The sequence below is a fragment of the Peromyscus eremicus genome, chromosome 5 (genome assembly GCF_949786415.1).
Source record: "Peromyscus eremicus chromosome 5, PerEre_H2_v1, whole genome shotgun sequence".
In the NCBI taxonomy this organism is placed as follows: domain Eukaryota; kingdom Metazoa; phylum Chordata; class Mammalia; order Rodentia; family Cricetidae; genus Peromyscus; species Peromyscus eremicus.
Window position 1 is genome coordinate 39,264,538 of NC_081420.1, and position 16,557 is coordinate 39,281,094.

Consider the following 16,557-nt stretch of genomic DNA (forward strand, 5'->3'; position numbering starts at 1 on the left):
AGGCCAAATAAAATGAAAGGGTGCAAAGAAGAAACTGGCTTCCCTCTAAGTCTCTTTGGCCTGCAGTATGACAGTGACATTTTGACCAAGAATACCCATGTAGAATGACAGTTAAGAGCAAAACCTTACCTTTGAAGAAAAAAATAAATCCTATTAGCCTGGTGGGATTTAAACATAGTCCGTGTGAACAACTCACCATCCAATCAGATTTACTAGTAAGCTTTCTCTCAGAAAACCTCAACTTCAGTTCTAAGCAGCAAGTGGCCCCGTACAAAGCACTTGGGTTTTTTGTCTGTAGCTTTTGTGTGACTCCACATTCCAGACATAACATTAAGTTTTATGTTTAATATATATCCTAGTTTATAAATTCTGTACAGTGTGGCACAGAATTGTATAGTAAGGGAGGACAACCTGAAAACATTGGGCGTACATAGTTTACTGTGAGTTTGATTGATAAGGCCAACAGAAAGGGCAAGCAACTAGGGAAAGGTGAGCAGTGGGCATTGTCCTCTGTCCTGTGTGTTACCGTCTGAAGAGTCTGGCATATCTAAGTCTCTGGTTGGTAAACAGTAGCTTTGACCCTCCTGGGTCATTCCACACCTTACAACAATCTAGCAGGCATAAAATTAATTCTAAATTTCTCAGTTTATAAGAAACCCTTCTGGTTGAATACGGCCAGGTCTACGGGCCTCCTTTCTCACGTACCTGTTTGTCCATAGCTACAGTATTAAACTGTTCATTTTACGAATCAGGACCCAAGGAAAAAGGTATGCATGCTGATGGCCAGCACCTTGAAAAAGTGAACCATGAAGCTTCTAGATTCTCACCACAGGTAGGACTTTTATGCCTGCTAACGACCTGTTTCTGGTGGATAGCACAAGAGTTTCTAACATAACTTTATCATCGACTTAACTTTCCACACACTTAAATAAAAATGCTGAATGAAACCAATAACATAATCTTATCTACAACTTATGTAGCAGCACTTTTCATAGAATGGTGGAGGTGGCTCTGAAAAGAGCCTTTGGGTTTGTTCGGATATGTAATCAAAATTAAGCCCTCTCCCCGCGGATGCGGCGGGCCAGCTGGATGTCCTTGGGCATGATGGTGACACGCTTGGCGTGGATGGCGCACAGGTTGGTGTCCTCGAACAGACCCACCAGGTAGGCCTCGCTCGCCTCCTGCAGCGCCATCACGGCCGAGCTCTGGAAGCGCAGGTCGGTCTTGAAGTCCTGCGCGATCTCGCGCACCAGGCGCTGGAACGGCAGCTTGCGGATCAGCAGCTCGGTCGACTTCTGGTAGCGCCGGATCTCGCGCAGCGCCACGGTGCCGGGCCGGTAGCGGTGCGGCTTCTTCACGCCGCCGGTGGCCGGAGCGCTCTTGCGGGCAGCCTTGGTGGCCAGCTGCTTGCGCGGGGCCTTGCCGCCGGTGGACTTGCGGGCCGTCTGCTTCGTGCGAGCCATTGCGAAGGGAAACAGTAAATTGCAAAAAAGAAATGCGTTGGTTCCTATTTATAAAGGCCAGGTCTTCCTGATTGGTTGGAATCTTCAAACGCCGCGCCATGAATGATGTACGCGGAAGTGATTGGCAATTGGATAACAGACCTCAATTTTAAAATTTGTAACCAATAGAAATGTCCTATATTGTCTGATGTCTGGTTCTTTGTTGCATATTACTTCGTTTGGTACATTGTTGCCATTAAATAACATAATTGTTCAATTTTGCTTACCAGCAAATTAGTAAGAGATACTATTGCGATTTTGGTTGTGCAACACCTGAGCAGTTTAAAGGGATACTCCTAGAACGGGAGCACTTTCCTATTCCGACTAAAATGTGGTCAAACAGACACGCACGAACATGGTCAATTTTTTCCACTTTTTAATAAATTCATCAATTCCATAGCCGCCTTAGCATCAGAAAAGCTAATTAATTATGTACCTACAAAAAAACAAAAAACACTAGAATGATTTCCAGAAGCTATGTTTGGAGATTATTTAAATTGCACTGCTGTTGCAATGTGGAGGGTCCTTTGATTCCTGAGGGAAAAAGAAAAAGCTGGCCCACTTAAAACGAACTGTACTGTAATTAAGACATCTAGAAGCATTCAGTGAATAATTTCTGCTGTCTTCCCTCCTGAGAAGCGTTTGTGTCGATTTGTATTTCAATTGGGCAAAGTCCAGTTGACGTCACCGAAATATCACTCAATCAGAAATGTGCTTTTTCAAGCCTCATTTAAATAACGCCCTTATAAAAGGGGAAAGCCCAGAAACCTCAGTGTTGAGTTCCTGTTGTTTCTGTCTCATCATGCCTGAGCCCGCGAAGTCCGCCCCCGCCCCGAAGAAGGGCTCCAAGAAGGCCGTGACCAAGGCGCAGAAGAAGGATGGCAAGAAGCGCAAGCGCAGCCGCAAGGAGAGCTACTCGGTGTACGTGTACAAGGTGCTGAAGCAGGTGCACCCCGACACGGGCATCTCGTCCAAGGCCATGGGCATCATGAACTCGTTCGTCAACGACATCTTCGAGCGCATCGCGAGCGAGGCGTCGCGCCTGGCGCACTACAACAAGCGCTCGACCATCACGTCCCGGGAGATCCAGACGGCCGTGCGCCTGCTGCTGCCCGGGGAGCTGGCCAAGCACGCCGTGTCCGAGGGCACCAAGGCCGTCACCAAGTACACCAGCTCCAAGTGAGCGGCGGACCTCACCGTAACCCAAAGGCTCTTTTCAGAGCCACCCACAACTTCAAAGCTTAGAGCTTTAATGCTGCTGACCTTGGAAATCATGAGAAATACACCTACCCTCATGGTGCAGTGCTGGCTGTAGGAGTGCTTTGAAATTAGTTTAATGGCATATGGAGTCCACTTAATGTACGTTTGAACTTTAAGAGGATACTCCTAAAAACCCTTTGTCAGTGTTCCCAATCCTTAAATCTGAAAAGACCAGATACCCAAGAAATTCAACTACCTAATACAGGGAAACCTCTCTATGATATGCCAATAACCTTTATTTATGAATACTGTAATAGGAGTTTGTGTAGGGTATTTTGACTAGAAATGAAACCCCAAGTAACCTTGGTATGTTTTCATCTTGGAACTAAGTATGTAAAATCCAACAAGAAGTACAGAGAAGTCTTGAATCAGGTCTTTAGATTTACTCTTTAAAAGTTGTGCTGTTGATGTCATTAGGACAAGCCACCTCAAGTTTTACACCAGAACACTTCAATGTATATCCTCAACTGTTGGCATCTGCTCATCCAGGACGCTACCACTCATGGGATGAAATCTAACTGGAGGTCAGGGAAGATCGCTAAATTCCTGGGTCTGCAGTTTGTTGTAGTGCACACCTTTAATCCCATCATTTGGGAGCGGTACCAGGTACTCTTGAGTTCCTGACCCGCCTGGTCATACACCTTTAATCCCATCATGCTGTGCTAGGCAAAGAGATCCTACATAGACAGACAGGCACACAGACACACAGATGATAGATTGTGCCAAAATTTCTAACTAAATAAAATATTGCAGTATGTAACTGGAGGCAGAGCCAGACTTGGAGGCAGAGCCAGACTTGGTTATTCATTTACCAAGGCTGCTGAGTATAAATTTAAAAAAAAAAAAATGCTATTTGGGGAAAGACTATTAAAAAGGAAACAGCTATTTTGTCTTGTGCGAAGGAAGCCAATCATTGGCTTTTTACAAAGAAAATATTTATGCAGAAGGCACCTAAGCCTGGAAGTGAAAGGCTCCAATATGTCTGTCCCAAGGGTACTTGTGGGATAAAATCGGCTCTCTATACAGTGGGGAAAGGTGATTACAAGTGGAAGTTACCACCTTAATCAATCTTAATGGCTCTTCATGGAATAGTGTTCAGAAAATAGTGGTTTTAGCACGATTGGTGTTCAGTTTTCAGCCTCCAAATATCCAACAGTCTTCCTTCCATCACAATCTCTGGCACAATTACTTAAAAAACAGCCTTCAAATCCCTATAACATACACAGACCACTGTAATAATAACCTGCTGCACAAATCCAATGAGCAGGTGCTTGACTTTCCAGATTAATGATTGTTAAGACAACTGAAGAAAAACATGAAGTTTTAGAATCTCAAAAAACAAAAATCAGAGGCTTTAGTGTACACCTTTAATCCCAGCAATTGGAAGAGGGGGCAGGCAGATCTCCCATTTCCAGAGCATTCCAGGCTACAAACCCAGTTGCAGGACAGACCAGCATACATAACCCTTTTTCAAAAAAAAAGAGGGGGGAAAGCCCAAAGGATAGGTAAATAGCAAAGTTACATTTTTGAAGTCTGGGAAAACAGACTTTTTTGACAGTTAAAATTAGCTTTGTCCTTCGAAGATGGTTTACAATTACAAAGTATACACACATGCAATTGTAAAATTTTGCTTAAACTTCTGTAAATGCTTGGCCTACTACTGTACCCATGCATCAAGGGTTGTTTTAATCCCAGTATTTGTGTGAAATATAACTTACTGTAAACTTGAAAGTCTTGAAATATCCTATTTCAATGGAATTGAGAAGGGAATATAAGATGGCAAGGAAAGGAACCAAAGACATTCAGTTGTGTGAACAGTCTTTCTACAACAGAGAATCCTGTAAATGACACAACCACTCTAGACTTATCCACTTTTGAATGCATATTAAAACTACCCTAACAAAATGGGAAAGGACGTTACAGCCTTTTTTTGGAAGATGGGTGGCTCTAAGAAGAGCCTTTAAAAGTGGTTGAGTAGATTGGAGGAATTCTTTACGCCCTCTCCCCGCGGATGCGGCGGGCCAGCTGGATGTCCTTGGGCATGATGGTGACACGCTTGGCGTGGATGGCGCACAGGTTGGTGTCCTCGAACAGACCCACCAGGTAGGCCTCGCAGGCCTCCTGCAGCGCCATCACGGCCGAGCTCTGGAAGCGCAGGTCGGTCTTGAAGTCCTGCGCGATCTCGCGCACCAGGCGCTGGAACGGCAGCTTGCGGATCAGCAGCTCGGTCGACTTCTGGTAGCGCCGGATCTCGCGCAGCGCCACGGTGCCGGGCCGGTAGCGGTGCGGCTTCTTCACGCCGCCGGTGGCCGGGGCGCTCTTGCGGGCGGCCTTGGTGGCCAGCTGCTTGCGCGGGGCCTTGCCGCCGGTGGACTTGCGGGCCGTCTGCTTGGTGCGAGCCATACCTGTAAAGGACAGAAGAAATGAAGATAACAGCACAAGGGCCGCCTTTATGTAGGTTTGCTTTCGCGCGTGCGCACCAGCTTGTTCCCCGCCACCCCACAGAGAAACACCCTGATAGGCTTTCATAACTTTTCAAAAGGCCCGCGCAATAGTACGATTGGCTGAGGAGTTCAAGCGGTAATTGGTTAACTTTTACATACTGATTGTGTTAACTTGCTAACGGTAAGACAAGTTTTAGCAGAATAAAAACATTTGTTTTAGCACACCCTAGCTTTCTTAAGTTTGACTCCACGCTTCTGTATTGAACTGCTTGCTGAACTTGACAAGAAACTGGACTTTAACATGTCATGACGCTTAAGTTCCCAAAAGGCATTCTGGAAAACATGGTGGCCACCCTCCCTTGGGTTTTATTTTTCCATTCTAGCTCATGGGCTGTAACGTTGTGTAGCTCTAAGCATAGCGTTCTAGGAGTGTGGAATGTCACCAGTAAAGAGGCCAGCACGAAAATAACGGGAACACATCTCAACTAGCCACTGAACGCTGCCTTGTCACTTTCGGTAAAGCTTTATTCTAAGTAACAATTTCCAAAAAGACCTTGAGCTGACATCAGCTTCTTCAATCCTAGCCACTTTCCAACCTCCTTCCTGCCCTGGAAAATTTTCAGGGCACTACGCAAAGCGCTAAATTAAATAGTGTCCAATGGACAACAGCACATTTGTGTGATCTCCGAAGTCTCTGCTTGTGCAAGACAATCAAGATAGCTTCGCCGGGCGGTGGTGGCGCACGCCTTTAATCCTAGCACTCGGGAGGCAGAGCCAGGCGGATCTCTTTGAGTTCGAGGCCAGCCTGAGCTACCAAGTGAGTCCCAGGAAAGGCGCAAAGCTACACAGAGAAACCCTGTCTCGAAAATCCAAAAAAAAAAAAAAAAAAAAGATAGCTTCACAGTTCAGTTGTCGGGATATGGTTCGATGCTTCTTGCACTGACAGTGGGTTTATCGCACAAAGTAAAAACAGGTTTAGGTTACTAAACTCTCATATGAAGAGGTGATGGCTCTGAAAAGAGCCTTTGGGTTCAAACAAAAAACTAAGCGCACTGGTCTTATTTTCCCTTGGCCTTGTGGTGGCTCTCGGTCTTCTTGGGCAGCAGCACCGCCTGGATGTTGGGCAGGACGCCGCCCTGCGCGATGGTCACGCGGCCCAGCAGCTTGTTGAGCTCCTCGTCGTTGCGGATGGCCAGCTGCAGGTGGCGCGGGATGATGCGCGTCTTCTTGTTGTCGCGGGCCGCGTTGCCAGCCAGCTCCAGGATCTCGGCCGTCAGGTACTCCAGCACGGCCGCCAGGTAGACCGGGGCGCCGGCGCCCACCCGCTCCGAGTAGTTGCCCTTGCGGAGGAGCCGGTGCACGCGGCCCACGGGGAACTGCAGGCCGGCGCGGGACGAGCGGGTCTTGGCCTTGGCACGAGCCTTGCCGCCCTGTTTGCCGCGTCCAGACATGGTAGGAAACTGGCTGTCACAAACTGCTCAGTCAGTAACGAGAAACCCACGCTGGCGCTATTTATAGTCGACGCAGGGCGCGAAAACGAAGCGATTTCATTGGTTACATGTAGAAGTTTCACCTAAACCAATGGCATCGTGGTTTCGAAAAATCCTTGCTTTGATTGGGCACTTAGTGAGTGACGTTTGCTAGTAGCGCTCAGCATAGCCACAAGTCTGTTTAAAAAGCAGCCAGTGCAGACTGTGTCCTGACTCTTAGTTTCTTTTTATTTTCTTTGTTTGTCTCTTGTTCATCGCTATGCCTGAGCCTGCAAAGTCCGCCCCCGCCCCGAAGAAGGGCTCCAAGAAGGCCGTGACCAAGGCGCAGAAGAAGGACGGCAAGAAGCGCAAGCGCAGCCGCAAGGAGAGCTACTCGGTGTACGTGTACAAGGTGCTGAAGCAGGTGCACCCCGACACGGGCATCTCGTCCAAGGCCATGGGCATCATGAACTCATTCGTCAACGACATCTTCGAGCGCATCGCGAGCGAGGCGTCGCGCCTGGCGCACTACAACAAGCGCTCGACCATCACGTCCCGGGAGATCCAGACGGCCGTGCGCCTGCTGCTGCCCGGGGAGCTGGCCAAGCACGCCGTGTCCGAGGGCACCAAGGCCGTCACCAAGTACACCAGCTCCAAGTGAGCGCGCGGATCTAATTCTTAACCCAAAGGCTCTTTTCAGAGCCACTCATTTGTTCTTTTATGAGAACTGTAACTATCTGCACAACATAATTGGGTTTTCGTGGTGGGTGTGAAGCAGTGTTTGGTTGTAGCATTATTGGGAAAACTGACTGTGATAATAATAATCCTTGCATTTTTAAAAGTACTTTTTTTCTCTTGTTTTTACACACCAGAATATAAATACTAGGTCTTCCTTCTTAGACTCTTTTGTTTCGTACGTGGCATCGTACAAAGCATATCGGCAATCATTCAGAGGTAGCAACTTCACAAAGGATGTGTAGGGGTCCTCTATTGTATGTATCTGCATAGTCAAGTTTAATCCTTGTGATGATCATAGACATATTTTTATATATAAAGTAAAACTAGTCAGAATGGTCAGAATGTCCTCATACCAACTAGCTGCTTCTGTCTCTAGTCCGGAGATTAAAGGCGTATGCCACCATCGCCTGGCCCTTTTTTTTTTTTTTTTTTTTTTTTTTTTTGGTTTTGTCTTTTGATGAGATCTCACTAGCGCTCACTGTCCTGGAATTCACCGTAAATCAGGCTGGCCTACAGTTCACAGTTCCTGTGTGTACCTCCCAATTGCTGGGATTGAAGGCCTTGGTACCATGCCCAGCCCCCAAATTTAACAACTTTTCTAAATGTTGTAGGAGGACTCCTGCAATCCATCTGAAGTCAGTAATTTCTTACTAGCTTCGTGATTTATCTGCCCACTAAGCAAATTACTATGAATGTTAAATGACCCAATAACGTAGAGACTTGTAAAGTAAAATTCCCAAGCACTATATATTATTTAAACTTTTTTTCAATACTGTTTGCTAACTTTAACATACATCCCTACAGACAAAGTAACAGTTCTGAATACTTAGAATTGTGGATTTAGGCAATTGATCCCATTTAGAGCATTTCCTAATCCTACATAGAGGGTACTTAGTAATTACTGCATGATTCTTGAGATTAATAAATGCCGTTGAGGTGGACAGTGACTGCACCAAGGGAATTGCCTATGGTGCTTCAACCCTTGTATCTCACAGAGTTCTCTGTGGCTTTAGTGGAGCTATGGTCTAGCAGCTTTGCTAATCCTCTGTGTCAGTTCTTCAACTGGTCCTGTAAATGATGCTTTTCTAACAGTACAACTCTAGTCTTATTGGGACATCCAAGACCCTTTACTTCTAAATATTGTCACCTCTCATCCACACCTCAAGCAACGTAAGGCCTTTAAAGGACTCTCCACAAACTCACTAGAGCTAACAAGAACTAATTAGGAAAAGACCAGAGAAAAGGAGAGACTTGCTAGTTATGACATTTCATCCTTGTACGCGCCTAGTCCCAGGGTAGGCTGAGGAAGATATTAAAGTATATGCAGAGCAAGGTTGATTTTAGCTGCAATACTTTTGCTTACAGAGTGTTTTTGTTTTTAAGTATATGTATGTGCTCTGTGCATAAGTGACTCCCCCTGGAACTGGAGCTACTGTGGTTGTTGTGAACCAAGCAACATAGGTGGAGGGCACTGGACTCTAAGCCTCTCCAAGAGCAGTACACGCTCTTAACTCCCACTGATGCCTCTCCAGCCACAACCTCAATAGTTTTAATATTGTCAGTATTTCCATTTTTCAAAAAAAAATAAATAAATAAAAGCTAGAAATATAAATGTTTAAGGGTAAGCCTTAAATCTGCAAAACCATACACAGACTCTAACCACTTTTCATAGCCTAGACCACTGATCCAAACCATTGTCCTTCACAAACTACATTTTTGTAGTAGCCTCCTTACTAGTTTCCTTATCACTATTTTCCATCAAGCATCTACATTAATTGTTTTAAAATATAAATCAGATCTTGCCTATTCTCAGGCCAGACTCCTATAATGGTTCCCACTGTTATGCTCAGATCGAGGGGACCTCCAAAAGACCCCCACGGAGGCTGAATCCCATATGTAAAAGCAAAAAGCCTTTATTTTTCAAGGTCGGAGCTTGGTCTCTCTGTCTGTCAGATGCAGCAGTGAGAGCAGAGAGCCCCAAGCCTGGGTAGGGTGGGATTTTTACCATAGCAGAGGTTGGAGTGAGAGTATTTCCAGGGTTCAGGACCCTGATTGGCTGGCATTTGTCTAGGGGTATAGGGAATGTCTGGGATTCTAAGCCTGTCATGGCAGCGGTGTGGTCAACTGTTTTGGAACACCCACACCCATCTTACCCATTTCAATGACAGCAAAACCCAAAGTAGTTCTAAGAGCCCACAAAAGAACCCAAGAACCACTCCCTTCCTTCCATTGGGGTTTCGGGCTGTCTCAGCTCCCCAGACTTTCATAGATGACCAACAGGAACACTCCTTCACTTTCGCGCTGTCAATATAACCACGTCATCTAAACAAATATTACCTCCTCCTGGCAAACATTATGCCTTTTCCTGTTTCAGTAATCTGCAGAACACTTAGCAGTGTGCTGTTTGATTTGTCTGCATTCCCACGCCCAATCGAAACCACGTCCTGGAAGATTTAAAAATATTTTGGCCTGGGCTAGGGATACTGCTCCAGCACTGACTGCTCTTGCAGAGGAAAAAGAATCCGTTCCCAAAACCCACATGGTGGTTCGCAACTGTTCTGAACCCCAGTTCCAGGGGATCCGAAACCCCCTCCTGGCCTCCTTGGGAACGTGGTGCACTAACACCCATACATATACATTTAAATTATTTATACCTGTAATCCCCAGAGCACAGAACTGTGCCTGACGCTTGATGTGTTCAGATTACTTTTTTAAGCCTCGGATACTTTTTTCTTCCTCAAACACGTTCTTAACCTCCAATAGTGTCTTTTTTTTTTTTTTTTCCTTACCCACAGAAACCCTTATCTTTAAAAATAAAGATGAGAGCAGGGCGGTGGTGGCACAGGCCTCTAACCCGAGATTAAAGGCAAAAGCAAGCGGCAGAAGCAGTCTAATCTCTGAATTTGAGGTCAGCCTAGTCTAGAGGGAGTTCCAGGACAGCCAGGGCTACACAGAGAAGCCGTCTCAAAAAAGGAAAACCAAAATGATGATAATAATAACAATAACAATAATAATAAAACTAAGCAGGGAGACAGCCAGAAGGCTGAGTAAAGTGATTACGGAAAACCTGCTAAACTGAGTTGGCTGCTTAGGTGGAAGGAGACCCAAACCCCATACATTGTTCTGATTTACAGAGAGTAAATAAAGTTAAATGAAAATCATTAACTCCATTACTTTTCTTGATTTATAGGATAACCTTACAAGTAGTTACTTGCTGGCCACGAAGAGCACCCTTTCTATTGTTTTTAAACAAGGCATCAGGACATTTAACCATAAATTGTCCGGTGTACAGTACTCTCAAATCTTAGCACTCCTAGCTGAAACCAGATTCCTGAAGATACAGACAGACCACATCGAAAATGTCAAAAGTGTGCTTATGTCAATAGTGCCTTGTTTATTTATCCGACCGACCAATCAACAAAGAAACGGATGTCTGCATAAAGCTTGCACAGTAAAACTACCCACGGCTTGATATTGCATCTGATGCCCAATTCTGAAAATCCTTGCCTTAAGCGAACACCAGTCCTCCACCATACGGTGCGCCAGAAGAAAAGCCGCCGAACGTCGTGTGGGTCTCCAGCACACTCGAGGCAGCCTTTCAAGCCTGGTTTCATCACTCAGCAACCGACCAACCACAGACCAGGCTGTGCGCTCGCTCAGCCACCGCCCTGCGCCTTTGTCCCCGGGTATGCCTTGGCAAAACTCACGCTTTGTCCGTGCACCTGGCGCCATATAAATACAGGGAACACACCAGATAACGATTTGTCGTTCTTTGCAGGATGTGTGCACGCTCTCTGAACCATCGCAAACCTAGCACTAAACACTAGATTATCACATTATAAGCATGCCTATTTTTTTAGCACTAATGAAACCGCTTAGCACAAGGATGAAAAGGATTAAATATGTCCGCCCTTTTACTGAGAAGGTGGGCGGCCCTGAAAAGGGCCTTTGGTTTTGAGAAATAAAACGTTTAAGTGCAGCTCAGCCGCCGAAGCCGTAGAGCGTGCGCCCCTGGCGCTTGAGCGCGTAGACCACGTCCATGGCGGTGACGGTCTTGCGCTTGGCGTGCTCCGTGTAGGTGACGGCGTCGCGGATCACGTTCTCCAGGAACACCTTCAGCACCCCGCGGGTCTCCTCGTAGATGAGGCCGGAGATGCGCTTGACGCCGCCACGCCGGGCCAGGCGGCGGATGGCGGGCTTGGTGATGCCCTGGATGTTGTCGCGCAGGACCTTGCGGTGGCGCTTGGCGCCGCCTTTTCCGAGACCTTTACCACCTTTACCCCGACCAGACATGACTAAGCTGGAGTAGCTCAGACGTCAGTAGCAAGACAGACGCAGGCACTTCTCCTTATATGCAGTGTCTGCGGACCTAATTGAAGACTGAAACCTGAAGCGCATTAGCCCCGCCCCTGGCATGGCCATGCCTGGTGACGTCACCAACTCGTGGTTCCCACTTCCGGAGCTGGGTCCTTTGTCCCAAAACAGGACTTATTGGCCATTTTAACTAGTTCAGACTAAAGAATGTCTTTAATAATGCACATTTGCACTTGCTACGTATTAGGGCGACTGCAGAGCTTTGGTCAGTCAGACGATCAGAACTGCTGATACGGGGTGTGTGTGAGTTCCGCTTCCCATGGTTTTATCTCCTGCTGTAAAGGACCAAATACTGGAGAGAACACAGCTCCATTTCCTCCACGACCTCCACTTCAGAACAAACCAGACCCCAAAGTCTTGCTTCCGGCAGGTAAATGCGTGGTTGGTCACTAAGACTGTTACCAACTGGCGTGCTGAGGACAGTATCGGTAATTGTCTTGTTTTCTCCATTGTCGAAAATTCGTGATTCTCGTTTAAATATTTACCTGTCTTTCTCATCCACATCGAGTCACTTATTAGTATGCTAATATTTGCTACTCTAGTCCAAATTTTGCTTTCGCTTTGATTCGGTAGCGACATTATTCCCAACAAGTAGCACCCTTTGGGTAGACAAAGTTAAAAGGTGACTTCTCGTAGGCACTTACATAAAGTAGGCGTAGGATAGCAACTACCAAGTTAAGGGTTTTATTAGCACCTTCCCAACGTGGAGCAGAGTGGCGCAGCGGAAGCGTGCTGGGCCCATAACCCAGAGGTCGATGGATCGAAACCATCCTCTGCTATGACCTTTTTCTGTTCTTTCCCCCAAGTATTTTAGGTTCCGTTCGTAGTGATGAAGTCAAATAGGTATCTGACTGGAAATAGGAGAAGACTGGAAATTTTTCATGGACGCTCAAGTGATAACTGTATTCTCTTGATAAGTAGATTTATTCTGCTTACTGTGCCCTAAAACGCCTAAAATCGCTAAACGAAGGCGAATACCAGGGTAAGAATGGAGGAGCAGTTCAGTTTGTTTCATTACATAATTTATAAGGCTTTATTTGCCAAGGGTATGGTGATAGACTAGAAACCCATTGAACAGTCCCATTAGATATTCTTTGCAATTTCTACAGTCTTATTCTTGAAAGCACTGGGTAGTGTTTTGAGAAAAGTGTGGAGGTGGGGAGCGTGTGGGCTCTTCAATTGAAGTCTGGCTGAGAAAACCACTTCTGCCAGCTCTGATCCTGTGTCTTTAATCTCTACCCTCCTGATAAGTCTTGCGAAGCTATGCTATTCTCTACGCTTATTTTCTAAGATGTCTTATATTTCTCTCCCAGGAAAGATTCCTGTTTAAATTTTATGTGTCAGATGCTGTCATAGAAATAAATAAGAAAAATGCATTAAGTAGCCTATAATCTGGATAAGTGTTTTGTTTTGAGTGAGCTTGAACTGCTCCTCTTGCCTGTACTAACAGGGTTTCCTATGTTCTTTAAAAATAATTCTTTACTGGATCAGAAAACAGAAGTCCAAAGGCCTCTCTCCCGTTAGGCTTTTGGGAATGGGTTGGGTTTTTTTGTTGTTGTTGTTTTGTTTTTCTTCTCAGTGGGGGCTAAAGGTCAGAATCAACCTTGAGAATAATTAACAGAACCACCAAGCACTGGAAGCCTTGTTTTCTTGCCTCAAACATAAAAATATTTTTTTTAAAGGTACTTTTTGGGCCGGGCAGTGGTGGCACACTCCTTTAATCCCAGCAGTCAGAGGCAGAGACAGGTGGATCTCTGTGAGTTCGAGGCCAGCCTGGGCTACAGTGCTAGTTCCAGGACAGCCAAGGCTACACCAAGAAACATTGTCTCAAAAAAAAAAAAAAGGAGGGCGGGATTACTTGGGCCGTGGTTGTGCACACCTTTAATCCCAGCACACAGGGGGCAGAGGCAGGTGGACCACTGAGTTCACAGGCCAGTCCCGTTTACAGAGCAAGTTCTAGGACAGCCAGGGCAACACAGAGAAACACTGTCTCAAAAAAAGTAAATTCATAATAATAAAGACACTACTTTTGGTAGAACAAAACCAATTGTTGATTGCAGCCCCTAACCCAGTAGCTCAGTGACTTGGGGGAAGTCTTCTCATAACTCAGCATGCACTCCCAGTTTAAAGACTACAGCAAAGATTATAATACAGGAAAAGACTGTCACAAAGGTGACCGTCTGGAGAAGGCTTTCTTGTCCTCTCCTCTTCTCTACAGCTGAGAGCTACAGCAATGTGTGTCGGTCACTGCTGTCTAGTAAGGTCCACTGGAACAGGAGTCAAAGTTATTACTGTGAGCTGGTTGCCTGGTGACCACATGTCCACCAGTCATCTCTGTGTTAAATACGCCACCAGCATGGGTCATAGTGACTCCCTGCTTCGGGGATGTAGAGTAAAATCACTACCCAGGAGCCACGTGAACATTCCCAGATTTTACCTTTCAGAGTGTGGTCAAGGATCATCACCAAGGCAGTTATCCACAGAACGAAGTGAAAATTCAGTAGAGCAGTTCTGCTCTGGTGGCTTTGCCCTGGAGTTATGGACCCCTGGGGAAAGACCATAGGCTCAATCCAGTAATGATTAAAAGATTTATCGATTAGCTGCTAACAGAGCGAACAATCTCTGAGCCAAATTTGAGATTACCTTGAAGGAGAGGTGTGGGGAAGAATTTTTAAAGGGGAAAGCCACAAGAAGACCTTCCATATCTATGCAAACAAGCAAAAACTGTTCTGTTTTGCCAAGTAGAGTGTTTAAAGTGACTCAAAAAGATATCCGTGTATCTATATAAGTAACAAAACAAGCAGTTAGTCATATAATTTTAAAAAAAGGTAGTCATGGCTGTACAACTTTGGATTGGGGCGGAGGGGTCACTGAGTCAGGGTTACTGGGAACAAATCTTCCAGGGACAGGAGTCAGAGACAAATGGTGAGTAGGTGAGTACCAAGATGGATGGTAGCATAAAATGGAGTTTCTTTAGCCATCACACTGGTATTTATAGCCCAGAAAAAGGGGTGGATTTTGACAAGAAACTTGAGTAAGTAAGTAAGTTCTTGTCCTAGACAGACAAGAAAAGCATTCTGGGCAAAGAAACAAACAGGACACAAGACAGCAAAATGTTTCTAACTGTAATAATTCAGTGTGGAAGAGTTTGAAGGTGAGAGAGCGTTCTGGAAAGAGAAGTGGCGACACTCAGACCATCTGTCCAACCACTGGAAATGCGATGAAATATCAGAACACCAGACACCAAATACAGACTGGGTGGGAATGCTTCCGTGGGTATGTTTGGGGCTGTCAACATTCAGCTATGTAAGACTGACCCTCTTAAATTGGTCATCTCTGTCTTAACATTCCATATACAAACTTTGCAAAACGGATCTTAAACACACACACACACAAAACAAAACAAAAAAAAAGTCACCATCCCAAATGTTCCTCCAACCCACTCAATACAAATTTTTGGGGTGGTTGTTTGTTTGTTTTGCAGTTTTTTAATTAAAATGTAATTATATCATTTCTCCCATCCCTCTCCACCCTCCAGCTCCCTCCATTACACCCTCTCAACCCCTATGAGATTCATGGCCTCTTTCATTACTATTATTATTACATATATATAAAATATTATATATATATATGCCTGCACATAAATACAACCTGCTGAGTCCATTTAGTTAACACACATGTTGTTGTAACAGCAGAAAGAAAAGTCTTGAAGACCGAGAAGACTTCAGCTGTTCTCGCTGCTTACACCACCATTTCCCGCAGTAGCTAAACCACACTGCACATGCCATTTGAACATCTGAGCAGCTTTTCAGGCAATCTTCAACTCAAGGAAGAAAGAGAACATCATTCTGTTGTGGGGTATTCACCAGAGTAGATTGCTCCTATGTGAGTTTAAGCCAATAGAAAATCTTATTTAGCCAGCCAGGGACTACACTGTGTTATCAGGATCCCAGTATAGCCCCAAGCCTTTCTCAGAATGGGCTTTTAAGCACAGAAACCATGTCCTGGGTTGACATACTTCATTCAGTTAACAAGAACAGTTAGCCAGAAGCAGAACTACAGAAGCCAAAAGGTAAGGTTAATACATTTAGAGACTTTCCCAGAACTATGGACTTTGATGGGTTAGGTCTGTTTTCATTTGGGCAGATGGTGCTGTCTACATGCTGAGTTTTACAGACTGAATGGCACTTCCACCGTGGAGTCAGTCGTGCTAAGGTCTGGGGTCCTGTTACAATTCCACAGTCAACTTTTGCAGAACCGAAGAATGTGTCTGTGTGACCTAAGCTCACCCTGACACGTGACTGTGGGATTTCAGAACAAATGTGTGTTTAAAGAATTCACATTTCTATTTCATTCACGCTATTTTCCAAATGTTATTCTATTGACAGGAAAGAAAGGCTGCATAAAAGGCCCCGTTTCTGAACTCCAGTAACTGCTGTGTAGCGATCATGAAAGTATCATAAATTTTATGGGTGTATCTTCTCTAAAATGATTTTAATGCATTTTTTGATCCATGAATTAAATGTAAAAAATGGCAACGGTCAAAATTATTTTTATTCCTATTTCTCTTCTTAGTGGAAGCTAACATAAAAATAGTAATTAATGGCCTTGGACCTCTCAAGACACCAGAGGATCCCCAATAAAACTACTGTTTTCTTTTTGAAGTGAACAAGTATGTATCTTGAGAAGTGCTGTAACACCAAGTGATAAGAATCAGCAGGAGTACCGGAAGAAGGTGGGAGGGTAGCTTTGTCTCGCGGGAGGGTCACA

At 45.2% G+C, this 16,557-nt stretch overlaps 4 protein-coding genes and 2 non-coding genes across 7 annotated transcripts in view; 4 read left to right on the forward strand and 2 right to left on the reverse strand.

Annotated features, from left to right (window-relative positions):
- Window positions 1–11,835, reverse strand: part of LOC131911336 (uncharacterized) — a 46,649-nt gene extending 34,814 nt beyond the window's left edge. The window contains exons 1-5 of the mRNA XM_059263318.1: window positions 11,423–11,835; window positions 11,078–11,087; window positions 6,628–6,670; window positions 4,833–5,167; window positions 601–611 (exon numbers count right to left, since the gene is read on the reverse strand). Coding sequence (XP_059119301.1) covers window positions 601–611; window positions 4,833–5,167; window positions 6,628–6,670; window positions 11,078–11,087; window positions 11,423–11,706 — 683 coding nt within the window. The 5' untranslated portion in view covers window positions 11,707–11,835. The remainder of the gene's footprint in view (window positions 1–600; window positions 612–4,832; window positions 5,168–6,627; window positions 6,671–11,077; window positions 11,088–11,422) is intronic.
- Window positions 989–3,022, reverse strand: LOC131911332 (histone H3). Of its 2 annotated transcripts, XM_059263315.1 has the most exons (2): window positions 3,012–3,022; window positions 989–1,464 (listed from the first exon to the last, which is right to left on the reverse strand). In XM_059263315.1, the coding sequence occupies exon 2, from the start codon at window positions 1,461–1,463 to the stop codon at window positions 1,053–1,055; it is 411 nt and encodes a 136-aa protein (XP_059119298.1). In that variant the 5' UTR covers window position 1,464; window positions 3,012–3,022; the 3' UTR covers window positions 989–1,052. The 2 variants fall into 2 exon arrangements, with proteins under 2 accessions (XP_059119298.1, XP_059119297.1); XM_059263314.1 differs by lacking the exon at window positions 3,012–3,022 and having other exon boundaries at window positions 989–1,472.
- On the forward strand, window positions 2,197–2,852 carry LOC131911303 (histone H2B type 1-F/J/L-like). The gene has a single exon (XM_059263288.1). The coding sequence runs from the start codon at window positions 2,212–2,214 to the stop codon at window positions 2,683–2,685; it is 474 nt and encodes a 157-aa protein (XP_059119271.1). The 5' UTR covers window positions 2,197–2,211; the 3' UTR covers window positions 2,686–2,852.
- LOC131911325 (histone H2B type 1-F/J/L) lies at window positions 6,938–7,439 on the forward strand. The gene has a single exon (XM_059263306.1). It carries the CDS (start codon window positions 6,956–6,958, stop codon window positions 7,334–7,336), a length of 381 nt encoding a protein of 126 aa, XP_059119289.1. The 5' UTR covers window positions 6,938–6,955; the 3' UTR covers window positions 7,337–7,439.
- Window positions 11,836–12,494: 659 nt separating the features above from the next.
- Trnam-cau (transfer RNA methionine (anticodon CAU)) lies at window positions 12,495–12,566 on the forward strand. The gene has a single exon. It is a non-coding gene; the product is annotated as a tRNA-Met (tRNA).
- Window positions 12,567–13,294: 728 nt separating this feature from the next.
- On the forward strand, window positions 13,295–13,452 carry LOC131912147 (small Cajal body-specific RNA 20). The gene has a single exon (XR_009379553.1). It is a non-coding gene; the product is annotated as a small Cajal body-specific RNA 20 (non-coding RNA).
- Window positions 13,453–16,557: the final 3,105 nt, after the last annotated feature.